Genomic DNA, 21,075 nt, shown 5'->3' with positions numbered 1-21,075 from the left:
TTCCTCCCGATCAGCTGGGACTTGGGAGACAGAGAACAGATGGGGGCGTGGCCAGTCAGAATTTTTATTACAGGTTCTCCGAACTACTCAAAATTTCCACTACCGGTTCTCCAGAACCTGCTGAAACCCACCCCTGGATGCATTTCTAATTGCATTAGATGGGCAAATATCCTCATGGCTCACAAATAGCCATAAAAACTGGAGTTTTTGAAGAAAATTAGGGGGCTAAGGACTGCAATGCCTGCTTTAAACTTTACCTATGCTGAGGGCATTTTTCTTATCTGGCTTGAGATTCAGGTAATAATCTTTCATTCATTTCTTTACCGCAGCCATGTATTGGTTAAACTCTTTTGTTGCTTCAGCTGGATGGGACGAAGGATATAATAGAACTGCGATAATAGAACTGTGATTATCATCAATATTCTAACGGCATTGCTTTCTTTCTTTTTCAATTATCTCTTTCAGCAATTTCATGCTGACATTAAATAGCAGAGTTAAATAAAGTAGAACTCCTATGGGTTTTGCATTTGGAGAGAGATAGCTATTCACTCTGGACAGCAGTACATAAGTATCCTAACTTTTTTGAGATCTTTGAATAAATAAACTAGTCTAAGGCAGGGATTGTGGGAGTTTTTCTGGAGGGACAAACAATGCCCACTCCTAATTCAGAGTGATAGTTGTGCAATATGGCTGTCCATATGGCTGTGCTTCTGTTCGAGAACAACCTTCGCCACAAAGGGAAAGTAACGTTTGCCTACCCACTGGCACAGACAGAGCCTCCTCAATGAGAGCAGTTTATAAAATTTGAGTAAACAAATGAAAAAAGCTCCTCAATATGTTTGAGTGGGAAATTTAAACATAATAAGTGTCACACACGCCCAGTGGTGGGATTCAAATAATTTAACAACTGGTTCTCTGCCCTAACGATTTCTTCCAACAATCAGTTCACCAAACTGCTCAGAAAGTTAACAACCGGTTCTCCCAAAGTGGTGCGAACTGGCTGAATCCCACCACTGCACACACCCTATTAATACATTACGTGGGAGAAATTTCATTCGCTGTAAGAGTTTCACATTTGTCAACTCAGGTTCATTCATAAAACAACATAGTGATTTCTGGGAGCCAAACTAAATGGTACAATGCAGCCACCCCATCCAAGATATAGGCTTGTTCCTTGCAAAGTATTTTTCAGCAAAGGATCCCAAAAAGTGCTTTTCTAAAAGGCAACGGAACTTTCTTGGTGTTTTTTTTTCCTTTGAAAACATTTCACTTTTCATCCAAGAAACTTCTTGGAGAACTGAACTTCTTGGATGAGAAACGAAACATTTTCAAAAGACAAAAAAAAAAAAGACGGTCCAGTTGCCTTTTGGAAAAGCAGCTTTGGGACAACCATGACCTGAATGGTTGAGAATCTCACCAGTTTTTCAGCAAAGGGAGTTTGCTGAGCAGAGGAAAGGAGCTGCAGCCATCTCTAGGCAGCCTGTCTTTTTCTGAAATCCCCCTACTAAATTCTTTGCCCCCAGATGTTCAGACCAGCTTTGCAAAATCTTTGCAGGGCTGCTTGAAGCGGGGAAGAGCCAGGAGAGTTTCAAAGGGAAATAGATAGTCTTTCTTACAGGGAAGAGCCATTTCCTTTCTTGTATATGATTTGGCTCATAACAATCTCTTGATCTTCTTCAGCCTGCCACTTTCTGTCCTTGGCAAAAGGTTTTGGCACCTAAATAAAGCCAGATAATGAATATGCATGCATTATTATGTGCCTGCTTGTCTAATTCACAGAATTTGGGTTTGCGGGTCAGATAGCAACGTTTATTTTTAGCATCAAATTCTAAGTACAAGCCTGAGGCAGGGAAACACAAAATTCCCAAGGATGCTGAAAGCCCTCTCTTCCAGGCAATCCATCTTGACTTTCACTTTTTTGTCTGCTTTTGTTCTTACACAACTGTGTACATTACCAAAATCAAACAAAGTCATGAAGCACGCCTGCAGGCTGGTTAAAAAGAGAGGGAAAGATAATCAAGGAAGGATTTCTGGCATATAAGAAGCATTCCTGCAGCTGCGCTATGTGTGTGATTCAAATATCATTAGATCTCATGTTCAATACGCAAGGGCAAAGTATATGTAGGCGGTGAATGTATATATGCCTCAAATCTCCTACAAATGACTTTGACTTTAGACCTTCAGAGCAAATGACAATTGGGATTTTACCAGATTGAGCTTCTGTGAGGGTTCAGCTGAGCCCAGTTAGAAGCCCTCATCCTGAAACCTGAAAGTATCTTTTAGAATCTGGTAACTGCACAAAAATCCATAGAGGATCTGCTTATGGCAGCAAGTTGGCTAAAGATTGCAGTCACATATCTAGGATTGGTTTAGTTCTTGCACATTCAGGTGAATGCTTGAATAGATCTTTGGTCTACCACTCTTTTTCCTGCATTTGCCTGAAAGGAAGCTGAGATTTTTAAAAAAGGTTACTTAAATTAAGTGACAGCAGGAGGCTTCCTAAAGTAAATTAAGTTTCTTAGCTTCCTCATTACTGCTGTGTTGGAGTTCCTGACTTCCAGTGACAAATGGGCAATAGATCTCAGAAATGTTGGCTGAGCAACCAGAGCCAGCAGCTGCAGGATTACTGGAAGAAAAGTTTACCCTTTGCAAATATACAAAAACTGGAAATGAAGAATTAATGATCTGTTATTACAAATCAGATCCAACTAGAAGAGGATAGCTGAAAAGAATACATCAGTTCTGAAAAGGACAACAAGCAGAATCAGAAACAACAGAGCAGAGGCTGGTAGAACATTCAACTATGACATGAAATAAAGTATTCATAGAAGTAGAATTGGAAGAATTGTAAAAGTCTATCCAGGGCAATGAAATAGAAGCCTTCCCAGAAGTATTTCGGATTATATTGACAAACCATGGGGGAGGGGGTATACAAGGAAATGACCAGGCTGACCCTGAGACCAGGGTCAAATGCATCGTCAGTCTGGTCTGGTGTCCCTACATCTCAAAAGGGTCAGAAGTCCAAGCCCCCCCCCCCATTGTAGTCTGATGATTCTTATCTGCCATCAATTTCCCTTGACTGTTAGTAGATCAGTTTCTTGTGCATAACTTGCATGGAATAAACTCACAGTGCTTTTGAATGGTTTCTTGTGCCTGACCGGGGTGGGTGGGTGGTTTAGGCAGTAGAGGAAACCAGCAAAGCTACTGAATAGTTTTCATTCCCAAACCAAGCACTCTCTCTCCTCTGCCTTCTCCTCAGAAAGAACAAAACCTTGTAACTAAAGAAAAACAAGAGAAATTCAAACAGAGAATGACTGGACAACTAGAACAGCATAAAAACAACATAACAAGATGAAGCTTGTTCCAAAGAAACAGCTAGCACAAATATTAACTGATGCTAATACTGTAATATCAAATAAAAGCACCAGCTCCCTACAAGCAACAAACCAACTAATGTGCAACATGGGTGCAGCTATAACTTAATATCTTTGATGCAAAATCAACAAACAAAAACAAACAGTGCACCGCCAAAAAAGATGATTAGATTAGAAAATAAGAGCAGCATGCTAAGATAACTCAAAACAGTTCATTTAGTGACCATTCAAAGTTACAACGGCACTGAAAAAAGTGACTTATGACCATTTTTCACACTTACGACCCATTGCCGCATCCCCACAATCATGTGATCAAAATTCAGATGCTTGGCAACTGATTCATACTTATGACTGTTGCTATGTCCCAAGGTCATGTGATCATCTTTTGCAACATTTCAACAAGCAAAATCAATGGGGAAGTCAGATTCACATAACAACCATGTTACTAACTTATCAGCTGTGGCAAGAAATGTTGTAAAACGAGGCACTGTACAACAAGGCTGTTGTAACTTTGAATGGCCACTAAACAATTGGCTGTACGTCAAGGACTACCTGCATTTCATTTATATACCACCTATTTCCCTGATAAGGCGACTCTGGGCAGCTAATGAGATGATAACCACATTGTAGTATGTGGTATAAATTGACTTTTAGTTTCATGTAGCAACATTTTTTTAAAAATCAAATCCTAGGTTCCCAGGAGCCTTTTAGTTTCATTCAATCAAAAATCCTGCCCTTGGCCATTTGTGAAAACATTTGATGTTAATGTTTAAACTGCAGGAAGGATGTGGTGAAAACCCACAGGATTACTTCTCCAAAACACATTCACTATATGGAAATGCTGATTCCTTGCCTTTTAGGGATCTGCATAAAGTAAGGTTCAACTGGGCAATTACTAATGCTACATAACTTTCCCCTTCCCCCATGGTTCATTCAAGATGTTTTTGTTGACTCATCCCCTTGTTTTGCCTATAGATTCTGTTAGTGAGTTTGCAGGAGACATGTGGGAAAGGAGATTGAAACAAGGGATTATTTTTTAGTTACTTTCAATGAATTCCCTCCATTTCTGAAAAAAAAGGGAAAGGGAATTTGCTGTTGATGAGTTTCGTGAAAGAAAAGGAATGGTTTAAAAATTTAGCAAAATGTTATTTCTCTGATCTTCATCTTAGTAGTATGTTTTGGATTAAAAGTATTAAAAGTGAAAATATGGCAGCAGGCTATTTTTCATCATTTCAGGCTTCTTACGAAGGAAGAGTAGAGTGGGATAATCTGGAACTGTCAGGCTGGCATCCAGGAAGCTAAATCTCAGAATGAGGTTAACAATCAATGCTAAAAATAATAAAAGTGCCTTCCTTAAATATATTCCATAAATATAGGGGGGGAAAGGGGAAAGAAAATAATCAGTATATCAGCCAGTCAATGGCAAAATGTTATCAGACAACAACAACAACAACAACAACAAAAAAGACATTGCTGCAACTCTTACTTCAGTTCAGACTTTAGTTCAACACAAAAGTATACATATGAAGTGAAAATTGTGAGGAGCAAGATAGGATTGAAACTTGGGATGGGTAGATATATGGTCAGCTTAAATCTCCAGGACGAGATAAATTGCATACTAGGGTACTGAAAAAAACACACACTAGCTGATAGCTTAGATCAGGGGTCTGCAACATTAAACACTCAAAGAGCCATTTGGACCTGTTTCCCATAGAAAAGCAAACAGCGGGAGCCATGAAATCTGGATGGATGTGTCTAACTTGACGTCACTTACTCCCAGTCACATGACACACCCAGCCACGCCTACCCAAGTTTTGTGTCCCCCAGTGTTTTCTGTGGGAAACAGGTATCTCTCTGTGTGTGTGTGTCTTTCTCTGTCTCTGTCTCTGTCTCTGTCTCTGTCTCTCTCTCTCTCTCTCTCTTTCTCTCTCTCTGTCTTTCTCTCATCTCTCTCAGGTCAGGCGAGGAGTGACTGGAAGGGGAGAGTGTGGGGTGGGGCTAGCCAGTGGGGGTTCAGCCGATAGGAGCCACAGCAGGGGGACGAAAGAGCTGCACGTGGCTCTGGAGCTGCAGGTTGCAGACACCCAGTTTAGATGAATCTGTATGCATTGTCCCTGACAACTCCTGAAGAACTGATCAAGTACTAAATTTCTAGAGGAGAAAAATGTTTTCTCCCCACTCACCCAAGAGCTGGAAAAGGAAGAACATATAAAACTCAGCCTGACATCAGGACCTGGGAAGTTCCATAGGAAAGCATAAATAAGTTATTTGCAACCATGTAGAAAACAATGCAATAATTACCAGAAATCATAGATTTATCAAGAACAGACTTAATCATTTAATAATATCTGGAAGGCATTCATATTGAGTGGCTTGGATTCAAAAGTGCATTAATTAATATTTCTTCTATATAATCAAACCATAATCGATAGACTACAAATAATGTATTTGTAGGGAAGGGAAATTCTTTAGCTTTGAGAAAGAAGGCTAAAGTGATAGCACTCTTCAAATAACTTCTAAGTTATATAAAAGAAGTTCCAGAACTGTTCTTTTCCATTTTACAGTGCAGGACATAAAATAATGGATTTAGGTTAAAGGATGGCAGAGTTCTACTAGAATTTTTTCCCCTAAGAGTATGAGCAGTTTGATACTGAAACTAATTAACTAGAGAAGTGGTGGGTTTCTTTTCACTGAGATGCTGTAATATGGATTTTTGTTCTGAGCAGGGGATTGAGCCCAAATGGCCTCTCAGTTTTATGATTATATGGTTTTCACTTCAAGTTAAGTCTAAGGCTTTTATCATTGCAATACTTCATGAGCACATGGCAGATTAAGCATCTAAATCTCATCTCTGACTCTCTAATTACAATGCTCACTCTAATGGTGTTGTCTGTCAGTCACTAGCTGCTAAATTCTTTCGTCTTAGATGCAGATGCCCATGCTATTGCTACACAAGTATTTTCCAGGTTCCTTCAGTTTAAATTTGACAAAGTATATCCTGCTTTTTGACTTAAAGCCTGAGGAGTCGCTCTTGGTTCAACCACATAGATGCTGAGTTTTGCTCTTGTCATGGGGAAGAAGCCAACGGGAAATCAGTTGCTGTTTCAAGGAGTTTATGCATAGCAGTGCTTCAGCAAAGCAAGAAAAAGAGTGTTTGTATAACAAAGTGGGGAATATGGTTGGACTGCAAATCAGCTTAACTGTATATGAAACTTTGCCAGATAACCGTATTTCAATCAGCTGCCCTACTTCTGCTTGGTTCTGGGAGTTTTATTTTAGTTTTGTAGGATCCAGAGCAGGGGTGAAATCCAGCAGGTTCTGACAGGTTCTGGAGAACCGGTAGCTGAAATTTTGAGTAGTTCGGAGAACTGGCAAATACCACCTCTGGCTGGCCACAGAGTGGGGAGGGATTGGAGATTTTGCAGTATCCTTCCCCTGAAGTGGGGAGGGAATGAGGATTTTGCAGTATCCTTTCCTTGCTATGCCCACCAAGCCACGCCCACAGAACTGGTAGTAAAAAAATGTGGATTTCACCACTGATCCAGATATTCTACTATAAAAGAAGAGACATGTTTATTCCAGCAAAAATATCTCTGCTTGACAGTTGGGAGAGGATTGAGGAAGAGCCCTGAGGCGCAATGGTTAGAGTACAGAATTGCAGGCAAACACTGCCCACAGTCTGGAGTTCAATCCTGACAGGCTCAAGGTTGACTCAGCCTTCCATCCTTCCGAGGTCAATAAAATGAGGACCCAGATTTTGGGGGGCAATATGTAAATAATGTTGACATTGTAAACTGCCCAAAGAGTGTTGTATAACAAAGTGGGGAATATGGTTGGACTGCAAATCAGCTTAACTGTATATGAAACTTTGCCAGATAACCGTATTTCAATCAGCTGCCCTACTTCTGCTTGGTTCTGGGAGTTTTATTTTAGTTTTGTAGGATCCAGAGCAGGGGTGAAATCCAGCAGGTTCTGACAGGTTCTGGAGAACCGGTAGCTGAAATTTTGAGTAGTTCGGAGAACTGGCAAATACCACCTCTGGCTGGCCACAGAGTGGGGAGGGATTGGAGATTTTGCAGTATCCTTCCCCTGAAGTGGGGAGGGAATGAGGATTTTGCAGTATCCTTTCCTTGCTATGCCCACCAAGCCACGCCCACAGAACTGGTAGTAAAAAAATGTGGATTTCACCACTGATCCAGATATTCTACTATAAAAGAAGAGACATGTTTATTCCAGCAAAAATATCTCTGCTTGACAGTTGGGAGAGGATTGAGGAAGAGCCCTGGAGGCGCAATGGTTAGAGTACAGAATTGCAGGCAAACACTGCCCACAGTCTGGAGTTCAATCCTGACAGGCTCAAGGTTGACTCAGCCTTCCATCCTTCCGAGGTCAATAAAATGAGGACCCAGATTTTGGGGGGCAATATGTAAATAATGTTGACATTGTAAACTGCCCAAAGAGTGTTGTATTGCACTATGGGGCGGTATATAAGCCTAAATGCTATTGCTATTGTGAACAGTAGCAGGACTAACTTGCCTAAATTAATATGATATAACAAGTAGCCGAGGAGTGGGTGCAGGAACTATGATACCATTGCGTGGGGCAGATGACCTTTGACTGACTGGGATCATGAAATCAATGGTCAACAAGGATAGGAATTTCCAGAGTTGTTACTATCTGCCTCTAAATGATATAAAATTACTTTTATGTTTATATTTGATATACTAAGCTTCCAAAACAATAAGGTGCTTACTAATGTTGACCCAGATTTTGTTATTATTGCCATTCAATTTATATAGCTGCCCATTTAATGTATGTGTCTTCTGGTGGTACATCTGCACACAACTAGAAAACCTACAATCTGAATCCATGTGTTTTATTCCAATGTATCACAGATGAAAAGAACTCTCCCTCCCTCCCTCCCTCCCTCCCTCCCTCTCTCTCTCTCTCTCTCTCTCCCTTTCTCCCTCCTTCCCCCCTTCTCTCTCTTCCCTCCTGTCCCCCCCCCATTCCCTGTGCACTCTCAAATTAATATTGGACTTTTTCACTGTTCTCTCCTGAAAATGCTGGATAAACTTCAGGATATTATATTTAACATATTATATATATAATATTGATAACCTGTTTAATAATACTGAAATGATAAAGAAGGGGAAAAGGCTTTATCAAGTTCTATTTTTATAATAGTATACCATATCTCCAATTCTGAATCCCTATTTAACAGCTAAATCAACTTCCTGTACAATCTATTACCCATGGCAGAAAGTCAGCAATATTCCCTAAATAAAAACAGTATATAATCAAGAGTTTGGGAGATTTTCTTTAAAAATGGTTGATTATTTGTAACGCTTTATCTATTTATAACTACAAAAAATATCACAGTATATAGAATCTCAGTAGTGCCAGTACTGTATAGAGGAAACATCCAAACAGAATACTTTTTTTTTGGGGGGGGGGCTTAAAAAGGTTTGCACAAACAGAACATTTCAAGGAAAAACAATTTTCAGTGGGTTGCTTAAATACAGCTGTAGCACTAAACACCTGTTCAGCAATGACAGTACTGACTGAAAGTTGATCTGGAAGCAGCTTTGCAATTAGGGAATTCATACTGAGTGATCGACGTATCAGTCAGCTCTGCATATCAACAAGGAAAAACTATCATTAGAACCTGCTTTTAATTTTCAGTAATAACAATGGCTAAGCAATGCTCACTCCAAAAAGTTCAATAATTAGTGACTGGGGACATTCTTCAGGTTCTCTCAGGTTTATCATAGCCGTAGCAGAGTTAATAAACATCTGAATTTTAGATTTAGAATATTTTTATGGCTACTGTTCAATTAATTTATTTTTATTACCGGTATAAATATGTGTTTTTAAAACTTTTTTAGTATCTTTATACACTTTACTTTTCAGTCCAGAAGGTTTTAAAAAGACAGCTTAAAAAAGAATTTAAAATCAGCCCCAGCATCTAACATTTCTGAAATTTACTGATACAAAGCAGCAACAACAGTAAATTAAACAATGTGAAAAAAATAGCAATACAATCTGTGGTAAAATACTCGACCAAAAAGATATGTTGAAATACAAAATTCTTTAACAGCCACTAAAAATGAAAGGAGAGGAAAATTGGCAAGCTTATCAGGGTGAAGGAAATCCAAGGCTGCTATTTGAAATTTCATGGAAGAAAATTTAGGGCATCTGGAATCAGGTGCTATTTGCCAATGTCACTGATCTAGAACCAGGCTGTTTGGTTTAAGAAATCATAGAGAGGCCAGAGCAAATATATTAAAACAATAATACCTGCTAGTGCTCATCAATAATTAAATGTGATGCTTTGTGTATCAGCAAAGTTTTGGCACTATCTTCAAGCTCAGCCTTACATAGAGCACACAACCAAAACCACCTCATCAGGATATTACTACTAAGTATCTTAAGTTCAAAGCACAATGAATATACTGATGAAACTTATGAAACGTTCTAGGTCATGGCTCCAACTTGTAAATCAAAGAGCAAAAGTTGAAAATTATTATTCTGGCAGCTTGTTTATATCTCAAATATAAACATAATAATAAGTTTATAGCATTTGGAGACATTGGCCCAATGAACAATGAACGCCCCAAAAAATCATTGTTTTGTTCATTGTCTGGCCTAACGATCAAGGGTGTAGTTTGGCCTTACAGCCAACAGTTATCCATTCTTATCTTGAATTTGCATTTATTGATCCTCCCTTAATTCATCATCAGCTACAAATATTTGTTTAGCAAATTTTTTGCTAGAAATGGATCAGACCGAAATGGGTGAAGAAGCTTGCAGAATGGCTGATATGGGGAAAAGCCCCAATCTGCTACCATTACTTTTAGAGTCCTTCCTTCCAATATAGGAGTAGAGCTTTTATAAAATAATATGCTAATGTAGCAGTTCCTAGGACAGTCCAGAAAAAGATCAGTGGCGGTTTGATCGAAAGCCATGCTGCCCTTTTTACTTTCCCACCTGGGTGGTGAGTTATGGCACTCAGGCAAATTCCTCCAAACCAGGTTGAATGTCAGGCAAAAATGGATCAAAACAGCCACCTTCAAGGCTCTGCATTGTTCTAAATTTTAAAGACTAACACGACAGATGTGAAACTGGCAGAATACAACTGGAATCTAAGATTATTCTTCTGTACTGTTTTATTTTATTTAGGAGATTTATATGCTGCTCACATCCTTTATACTTTTTAAATATGCACTGGAGCATGTGGTGGGAATTTTGCCTATCTGTGCAAGAATGATTTATTTAAGTGATGTTCAGGCCTCATGAAAGTATCTTTGGGGACTGGGTCTGCATACATGTAGAGTAGCTCTATCAGATAATTGTATCTATAAACTGACTGGAAGGTGATGGGATGAGTTAAAGGCAGAGGTGGGTTTCAGCAGATTCTGACCAGTTTTGGAGAACCGGTAGCAGAAATTTTGAGTAGTTGAGAGAACTGGTAGTAAAAATTCTGACTGGCCCCGCCCCCATCTATTCTTTGCTACCCAAGTCCCAGCTGATCGGGAGGAAATGTGGATTTTGGAGTATCCTTCCCCTGGATTGGGGAGGGAATGGAGATTTTACAGTATCCTTTTCCTGGAATGGGGTGGGAATGGAGATTTTGTAGTATCCTTCCCCTGCCATGCCCACCAAGCCATGCCCACCAAGCCATGCCACGCCCACAGAACCGGTAGTAAAAAAATTTGAAATCACCACTGGTTAAAGGCAACCCTCTGCTTCCCCTTCTGATGGACAGCTTTCCTTAATGAATTTCACTGAAGCTGGTGACCTGTAAGACCGTCAGTCATTTCAAGTTGTTTCTAATGCATCTCCTAGATACCTGTACATGGAAGCTTGCCTCTTACTTGATAATCACTGGATGAGTTGAACTCCAGCTCTCTGTCCCACCACAAACAAGGGCGTTCCCTGACCTCTAGAGTGCTACAATTTTCTTGAGGAACATCAGCCGATGGGTTTTCAGACAATCCAACTAATTCCACCCAAAGCACAATGCAAGCCACTAGAACTATGCAAAGCATTCAGCAGAGTAAACATGGTATGATGCAATCTATGATATATCTACTGGGCACAGAGAAAACAAGAAATAAATGAACTCTGGTTTCCAAGAATGTTCATTTTGAAATATTTGTTGCTTCTGAGGTCGAGAGAGAGGGAGGAAAGAGTTGGAATGTAGATAGGAGCTCTGATGAAACATGGTGCAGCTGGCTCAAAATATATTTACAGAATCACCAACCAAAGTCACAATTCAATCTTCCTTCCTTTTTCTCTTCCAAAGGGAAGAGAATTTCCTTGTTTTTAAAATTATTTATTCAGCAGATTTTAAATTTGAGTCATATATCCTCTTTATATTAAAATAAAGACAGATTTTTAAAAATATAATAAACTATAAACATATTTCTGAACATGCATATCTTCTTTCTGGGTGGTAATTTTTCAAGTTGATAATACCAATGGCTGCACGCAACTGAATAATGTTTAGTAAAGATTATTTCTGCAAAATAGCAGTAGCAATAAACAAGTATATCAAATGTTTTAATAATATGCTTTTTGAAGATACAGATTTATTATATCTCACAGCCAGAAAGAAAATAGCCCAAAATGTTGATTGTATGTTAATTTGACAAATGTTTTCCTAATGATTTTCTTTAATTTTATTGCTAAGGTATCTAAGGCTGATGTCAGTCTTGCTAATCTGAAAATATATTTCTTCCCTGTCATCTTTATAGCCCAAGAAACTAGAGAACATACCTTCTTTTCCACACCTAAATTTCTTTTATGAGCTAAGCTGCCGTCTTGTCTGACTACTCCCCTGACTGTGACTCTTCCTCCTGCCTCCCAAGGTCATTCCCACATACCATTTCACCTTATCATCTCTGACTCTGAGAGCATCACACAACATGGGCCACAAAGCTAGTGATAAAAGCTGTGTTGTTATGTTGGAAGATTCAAGTCTCTTTCCGATGTCAACTCAGTTATTTGAGAACTACTTAAACATGATTATCTTTTGTGTAGCTGAGAGCATGTCTGAATGATCCAATTATATGGTCCTACATAACTGGCATTCTCTTTCTGCGGAAATGCTAATTTCATGGGGAAAACATGAAGAATCAGTTCCCTCATACATAGCTGGGGGATTTAAATACAATTTCTTCCATGGAATAACTGCTTGGAGACAGATGGCTGACACAACATCAAAAGGTTGCTTGAATGATATACTCTTGAATTTTGGAACCCTACTGAAATTCCCCAGGGCTTTTTTGAAAACAAGTATGAGTCAGTTGCCAAGCATTTGAATTTTGATCACATGACCATGGGGATGCTACAACTTTCATAAGTGTGAAAAATTGTCATGTCACTTTTTTCAGTGCCATTGTAACTTCAAAAAGTCTTTAAACAAATGCTTGTAAGTCGAGAACTACCTGTATTTAACATCTTAAGACTAGAAGTGACAACACTAACGTTTGAATGACTCAGCTAAATGATCCTTAAACCATGTAATAAATTGACCTAATACTCTCAGTCTTTAATAGATCAATTTCAGATTTTGCTACCATACAAAGATTCTCCCCTATAATCTCATTTATACAACAAACAAGAGGTGAAAATGTTTTGTACTTTCTTACTGGTCAACTGGAGGATGAGCAATGACTGACTTATGGGATTCTTTCTGTGTTTATTATTTCACCAAGGGTGTTTTAGGAAAGTGGGGTTTGCCATTAGGTCAGGGCTGCCAAACACACAGCCCGTGGGCCAGATGCGTAACGTGCTAGCCACGCCCACGCCCGGTTTAGCGAAGGGGGGAAAAGTCCCAATACGTCACATGACACTACCATGACGATGTGAGTTTGACACCACTGCACTAGGTAATTTATGATTTCCTGTCTAGACCTAAAGATGGAGGTTTTTCTTTAACTTGGGAATGCAAGAGTCATAAAACTGAGGTTATTGCTCAGGAAAAAAAAGAAAAGGAGGAGAGGAAAAAGAGAATGACAGGCTGCTTATTAACGTGCAACTGGAGGTCCGCATCCACTCTCTTGAATAATTTCTTGGTAGTATATTCTGAACATGTGTTGAAATCAAAATTTCAGGCAAATCCATATTTTAATGGCTTAATTGAGTTGATGGGTGTCACTTATTTAAGAATGCCTGCTGATATGAAATCTCATTACTGCAGCATTTAAAATTGCCAAAGAAATGTGGTCCCATGCATGCAAATTTCATGTTATTAAGGATTCCCAAATCAAGATTTTAATACTGACAAGAGGGAAGTTCAAAAGTAATGTTAGAAAGTATTACTTCATAGAAAGAGTAGTGGAAGCTTGAAACCAACTTCCAGTGGGAGATAGTGGGTTAATCTTCAGTAACTGAATTTAAACATGCTTGGGATAAACACATGTCCATCATCTGACAAAAAATAATTAAAATAAAAAAACAAAATATAGAAATAATTAAAATTAATCAATTAAAAAGAAAAAAAACTTAAAGGGCAGACTCAATGGGCCATTAGCAGTGGTGAAATTCAAATTATTTTGTTACCGGTTCTGTGGGCGTGGGTGTAGTGTAGCTTGGTGGGCATGGCTTGATGGGAGTGCAGTGGAAGGATACTGCAAAATCTCCATTCCCTCCCCACTCGGGAGCCAGCCAGAGGTGATATTTGCTGGTTCTCCGAACTACTCAAAATTTCCACTACCAGTTCTCCAGAATCTGTCAGAACTTTCTGGATTTCACCCCTGGCCATTAGGTTTTTTTCTGCCATCGGTTTTCTATGTTTCTAATTCTAATATAGCTGGCTGACTGTATTGACTTGATTCAATTCCATGTGTGTGATTGCCGCCTTTCCAACTTCTTTTCTATATTACCTTCTCCAAAAAAATTCTTATATATATATATATGTGTGTGTGTGTGTGTGTGTGTGTGTGTGTGTGTGTAGGTCTTTGGTTATTCGGGTTTTCTCCCGTGTAAAATTGGAAGTGTCTTGGCGACGTTTCGACGAAGTCTCATTCGTCATCTTCAGGCTTCAGCTTCGTGCTTCTGGGAGCAACACATTGCTCCCAGAAGCACGGCTGAAGCCTGAAGATGACGAATGAGACTTCGTCAAACGCCGCCAAGACACTTCCAATTTTACGGGAGAAAACCCAATAACCAAAGACCTACATACAAACACCTAAAATCTCAGAAAACAAAATATATATATATATATATATATATATATATATATATATATATATATATATATATATATATATATATATATATATATATATATATATATATATATATATATATATATAGAGAGAGAGAGAGAGAGAGAGAGAGAGAGTTTTGCCTTCATTGGTTTAATAAGAAATATCCTTATTTAAACCTTACCCCCATGCAAAGTTGCACAGCTATCAGTTGCATTTCAGAATAGACACAACGGTGTGCCAAGCATTGTAATTCTAGATTTGGGGGCAGAAAAATACAAAGGTATTCTCTCCCCCCCCCCCCGGACAGTTTCTCTGTAGGTGGGCTGAAGGAAGACATCTGGTTTTAAAAAGCTAAGAACTCCCCAGTTGAACACAGTCAAGGAGAATCAGGACATTCACCTTGACGGCCGTCATCTTGTCAGAAGTATTTTTCACTGGAGAATCCTTGTGACAAAAAGAAAAGTGTGTGTGTTTTTGTGTGTGATCTGTTGGAGGAAGGTTTGCATTATTTTCCCTCCTAATCCGTAAGAGCTCCCATCTGAATTCTGAGTCAGGATTTTTGTTTTTTTGCTCATGCTCTGTTCCTGAACATAATCCTCAGCTTCTTCTGATATTTTAAAGCATACGGCCATTCAATTTCCACGGCTTTCTTCATGACACAGTCATTTTAATTTAAAAATAATCAGAGAAATGTAATTTTCTTTTTAAAAATTGGTCCGATGGCACACACAAATGAGTTGAAGGCAACCTTCTGTCTATCTATCCTTGCTTGAACTGGGAGAGGCAAAATATAAACTGAAAAAAATTACTGTTTGAAATCAGACATTGTGTGTTTGTGTGTGTGTGTGTTTAGTGGTGTTAAGAATTTCTGGCTGTCTGATTCAAAGAGTAGTATGTAATTCCATTTATCTTAGACATACATTTCGTTCTGCCCTGAAGTAAACACCCAATTTTAATTGAACATTCTTCAGCTGGCTAAAATATTTTATGAATTTAGCCTGGACTTTTAATGTGTTTATCACACTAAGAATACAAAGTTCTTCTCCCTGCCAATCTTCATCTCTCGAACTGACCAATACTGTGTTAAGCTACCCTAGGTTAAATAAATTGCTTCTTTCATTTTCTCATAGTAAAAGCTGCAGCTTGTCCCAACCATCCCAATGTTACCTGGAATGTTAAGCTTCATTATTAGCATTTTAAAAGAGTCTAGGCCTCTTTTTTTAACTTTAGGGAAACATATTTTTTTCTCCTTAGCTAAGGCCATTTTTTTCGGTATGGGAGAACTTGTCTTTTCAGCACTAAAGAATAGAGAGCATATTCTTGAATCCACTTGCAAGTCTAAAGAAAGATGCAAACCCAGTTGGGAAAGAATAAAGTAATTTATAAATTTGTCAGTTGTAGAATGTTATCTAGAATCAATGTTTTCTATTGTTGAAGTCTCACATGTCTTTATTGCTTGATCACTTACTTTCTGATGTATCGCATATACCAAATAATATGTATCATTTGTTTCTGTATCTTATAAAAAGAATGCTTTTTGCTTTCTGAATTACTTGATAATTCATATTTTTGGGTGGACAGAGAAGCCCCTTTGCAAGGGTAAAAAGTATGTCTCTCCAATTCCACAAAATTTGGGGTGCCTGAGTTTTGAGGCAAAGTTGTTGCGAAGTGAAACATCTGTTAAGTGAGCTTTGCCCCATTTTATGACCTTTCTTACCACAGTTGCTAAGCGAGTCACTGCAGTTGTTAAATTACTAACACGGTTATTAAGTGAATCCAGCTTCCCCATTGACTTTGCCTGTCAGAAAGTTACAAAAGTTGATTGCGTGACCCCAGGACACTGCAATGGTCTTAAATATGAGTCAGCTCCCAGGTGTATGAATTTTGTTCATGTGACCATGAGAATGCTACACTGGTCATAAGTGTGAAAAATGGCCATAAATTCATTTTTTTCAGTGCTGTTGTAATTTTGAACCGTCACTAAATGAACTGTTGTAAGTTGAAGACTACCTGTATCATTCTCAGTAGGGTAAAACTATTACATCCCTTCATTTTTATGTCAGGCTGGAGATGACTAAAACAGAATCCAAATGGGCAAACTATCAATAGTATTGAGTGAAAGAATCTTTCCTTCTAATTCTTAGTACTTGTTTCTCCGAAAATACCATAAGACTGGGTCTTATATTAATTTTTGCTCCAAAAATGTTTCCAGTTAGATCTTATTTTTGGAGAAATACGGTACTAAATGCATCTGTCTGGCTGATTATCTTAACTGGGGCTTATTTTGGGGGTAGGGCTCATTAGCATCCTGAAAAATCATGCTGGGGCTTATTTTCCAGTTGGGTGTTTTTTTGGGGGGAAGCATGGTAATATGGAAAAGATGCAGCTGAGCTGAAATCTTGCAGCCAGGTGCTACCTCTTGAAATCCGATCTGAAGCACTAGCCACCCTAGTTAGCAGTGATCCTTCCAAGCAGGGGACAGTGTACCTGTACGTATATATAGCAAGCTTATTTTATCCAGTTAAACTAGATTTTTCAGGAAGAGTCAAACAATATCACACCCTCATTATATCTCCCTTGTTTCCCTTCCAGTTACTGCTTTCCGTATGTGCCACTTTAAAGACTGAACTGCCTACATGTGCTGATTCATTGTGGAGGCAGCATTGCCTGTGGGAGACCATCCAGAGCCTTGGCAGTTTCCTTTCTATATCAGCCTAGCTGACTAATTCTTTGCTCTGTCTAACCCAGTATGAATCAATAACGGAAGGGGAATCCCAGTGCACTCATCTAATATCTCTGAAAATAGGCCAAAACTGACATGCTTTGCCACCTAAGTAGATCACTGAGGTGAATCACAGCTTTCAAAAACTGTAAACGAACCAGCATCGGTGAAGGAATAAAAATATAACTGAGTTTGGAGAGAGATGAAGCGGGATGATTCAGTGGGCAGAGATCACCTGATTTCTTATTATTTATAATCTGGGGGGATTTAATTTTGAGCTAGGGATTGCTCTAAGAAAGATTAAGCTATTTTATAATCCCACTAAGTATGAATTGAATGTCCTGGGCTGTAGAAAGACTGCAGACGAGTCATGTGTGTGGTAGCGAACATTACCAGCCTGATAAGACATCATGCCCATCCATCAGTGGAAGATTTGCAGAATTACACTTTTTTCTTGATGGATTGTGAATTAAATACCTCTATTAACATCAAGCTGAAATAAGTAAATCTGAAATAAATACATTCTGAAAGCTATTACCATAAACTAATAGCTTTTAGAATGGTAACTGGCTTCTGCTGAAGCAAATAAAGACTCTTGCAATACTTTAAAAGAAAAGATTTATTGCATCATTTGTAGATCATTGTCCACTTTACCTGATGAAAAGGACTCAGATCCACAAAGGTTTATACAATTACCAACTACTGTTAAAAGGTGCTACAAGATTCTTAACAAGATCCATATAGCATGGTTTCATACATCCTAGCACCGTATTATTAACAAATCTGGTAATTCTAAAAGTCACAACTGAACGCCTTCCATCTTCTTTATGCTGGCTTTCCATTCTAACACGATTACTAATGCTAATACAGTACAGCAGGAGGTCCCCAATGCCTGGGCCATGGAAGCAGCGGGCCTGTGCACGCACGAGGCTCCAGTTGTGTGAGTGGGGGGCGCACGTGCCTCCTGCTGGCACAAATGGAGCCACATGTGTCCACCCACTGCTCATGCAGAACCATCCCCTCTTCCCCCTGCCAGTCTGCAAAGCCAAAAAGATTGGGGATCACTGCAGTACAGTACAGACAATTGCCTATCTCTCTAAAAGGCCAAGCACTGGACTTCTTAAATACCCACAGAGTTATGCCTATGAGCCTATTACAGAGTGAAGGGTCATGAGAATCAGGGTGAAACTGTGCAGGAATCCCACGCCTGCCCTGCCACATTACACTCCCATTATTGAGTTTGGAAAGTGCATCCAGCCCACCTCCTTGTATGCAGCCGTCACATGAGTGTAGATGAGGCTCCTCATCTTGGCCCAGGCTCTCTGAACCTCTGGAACACTGAACTCATTGGTGTATTGTTCTGCAAGCACTTCCAGTATGACGCCAGTCAGAATCTGGGAGAAGAACGAAGATGAAAAGTTAGGAGAACAGAATTTCTGTGTCCTCCATAGTTTCAAAACAAGGCATGACCATTAGCCCCCCTTTTTAAAACTGCTATCGCTTTGGCTGTGTGTTGCCAGAATGGAAGTTTATTCTTAATTGCTGTACAATACTCAGTAGATGAAGGCGATAAATAATAACGTAAAAGCAGCCTTCCTTAATATTGGGCTTCCCTGGGATTATAGACTATAGCTCTTTCATTCCTTAACAGGCTGTTTTGGTCTAAGGAGTGTACCTCAATAATTTTAGGCCTTGGGATATAAAGGTCTTAATTTCCTGATCTTTCCTAATCATCTTAGATGACTAGGTTATTTCAATTCAGAGGCGTGAAACTAGACGTTCTCCTTTACTTCATAGATATTTTATGCTTCACAATTGCTTGTCCTTGATGCTCTGAGCATGTGTAGTAAGACTATGCACCCTTTGAAAATGACACAGAAGAAACACTTCAGACATAAGGCAGACTGATTTTTTTTAAAAAAAATCAGGTTAATATGATAAAAAGTTGTGAATGTTTTGCGAGTTACTCATTTTAATGATTCAACGCTTACAACGTGAAAAATAAGCATTTAGTTATATTAAAATTGGGCTTATTTACTGTTTTCCTCATCATCTGACAGGTCCTACGTGGCCATTTCAGCAGCCTGTGGGACACTGAATTTCAGCTTGTGCTGAGGGAACTGTAAAGCAGACTATTTGGATGGTAACACAATGTAATTCCAAAATCAAATCAATAGAACAAAATCTGTGATAAAATTAGATGACCAAATACTTAATAAAAGAAAAGGAGTTAGAATTTTTTTACCTTGATGTTAGAAAAACACCAATCTATGTGCCAAGAGAATTCTGCAAGCAGGAGCCCCAAAAGCTATCCCCAACAGATAATGTTATTAAGAAAACAGCCCCTTTAGTCATAAAGAGTTATGGGACAGCTCATCTAGAAGCAGATTTCCCCCCTCAGTAGCTACCTTAAGATTAAGTATTTGCATTGAGACTGGACGGAGACTATTTTCTGCACAATTGAGATTCATTTCAATTACTAGTTCTAATTAGTACTTTAGCAGCTGCATTTTGTGCTAACCCCTTGAACTGAAAAATGATTCGGCAAGTGCTTCAGACTTCAAGTGAGTGGAGTATTTTATTTTATTTTGCTATCTATGAAAAAAGCTTTTTTCCAGGCTTCTTCACAAGCTTAAGAAAATACATTTTTCTTTAACGAATCAAAAGAAATCTGATTCTTAAGCAATGAGCTCGTACAGAAGCCTGAAAAAAAAAGACGGGTGTGTTTGAATAAACGGCAGAGAAGTGCTGCATACACACCATGTCTAAAGCACTTCTGAATTACTGCCAAATATGCACAACCTCCCACCTGCTACTCTTGGTCTGTCTTCAGAGATAGTTCACTTGTGGTTCACTACAGCAATCCTGGCTGAAGATTCCTATTGCGTGAATAACTCTTAACCAAAATATTTCTATCCAGGAGAGGCTGCGAGCGGTTCCCCAGTTTGCTATAGATTAAAAGTAATAGAACCTCAGCATAAAAGAGATGAAAAATAAAATATTTGAAAGCATCCATAATATAACTTACAGCTGGTGCCGCCAGCTTCATGTTTGTGTCTGAAAGTCTAATTAGAAGTTTCAAACATCACAGTCACAAAAGGCATCAATCTTGTCAGAACAGTGGGCAGATCTGATATTTTAAAACTATGTGGCAAATATTCATTATTCATTGCAAAAGGTTAAGAACTGTTTCATCTTTTTTCAGTTTACCTTTTAACTTTTTTCTGGATTGGGACACACTTTAGAAAAACAAACAAGCCAAAATCTGGCATTTAGCCACCACCTCATTGCTAAAAAATAACCAGTGACAGTTTTTAAAAGAAAAGAAAATGCTTTGTGCCATGCCAGCTAAGCTTTTTGGTTTGGTTTTTTTTTTTAATCACTAGAGGTAATTCCTGGGTTATGAGCATTCCTGTAGTGAACATTGGAAGTTATACGATCAACTCCCCCTATCATTTCCAAATGAGGCCCGAAACTACAAATTTTGCAGCACCATGGCAATTGTTTGCCCTTGCTGTCCAAAATGGAGCTGGGGGTTGGATGGGCCGGGGGAGGCCTGCAGAGGGCCAAACGGAGCCTCGGAGAGCTGACTATGGCTCCCGGAAGGTCCATTTCGATGTGCAATGGGCTGGGGGAAGCCCACGGAGGGACGAACAGAACTGTGGTGGGGTGTAGGGGCTGGAGAGGAGACTGCTTGCTAATCTTCACAAGGTATTTCAGTGGGTCAAGGGTTTGTTCCCAACATTTAATGTTTTTGGTC

The 21,075-nt window shown here is 39.0% G+C and overlaps 1 protein-coding gene across 1 annotated transcript in view; it reads right to left on the bottom strand.

Moving 5' to 3' along the window:
* The window catches only part of CYGB (cytoglobin), an 85,508-nt gene that overhangs the window by 15,840 nt on the left and 48,593 nt on the right, over nucleotides 1–21,075 (bottom strand). The window contains exon 4 of the mRNA XM_058168932.1: nucleotides 18,578–18,709. Coding sequence (XP_058024915.1) covers nucleotides 18,578–18,709 — 132 coding nt within the window. The remainder of the gene's footprint in view (nucleotides 1–18,577; nucleotides 18,710–21,075) is intronic.

The sequence above is a fragment of the Ahaetulla prasina genome, chromosome 2 (genome assembly GCF_028640845.1).
Source record: "Ahaetulla prasina isolate Xishuangbanna chromosome 2, ASM2864084v1, whole genome shotgun sequence".
Classification (NCBI taxonomy): domain Eukaryota; kingdom Metazoa; phylum Chordata; class Lepidosauria; order Squamata; family Colubridae; genus Ahaetulla; species Ahaetulla prasina.
Note: the sequence above shows the minus strand (reverse complement) of the source record. Positions and strands in the feature narration are given on the sequence as shown.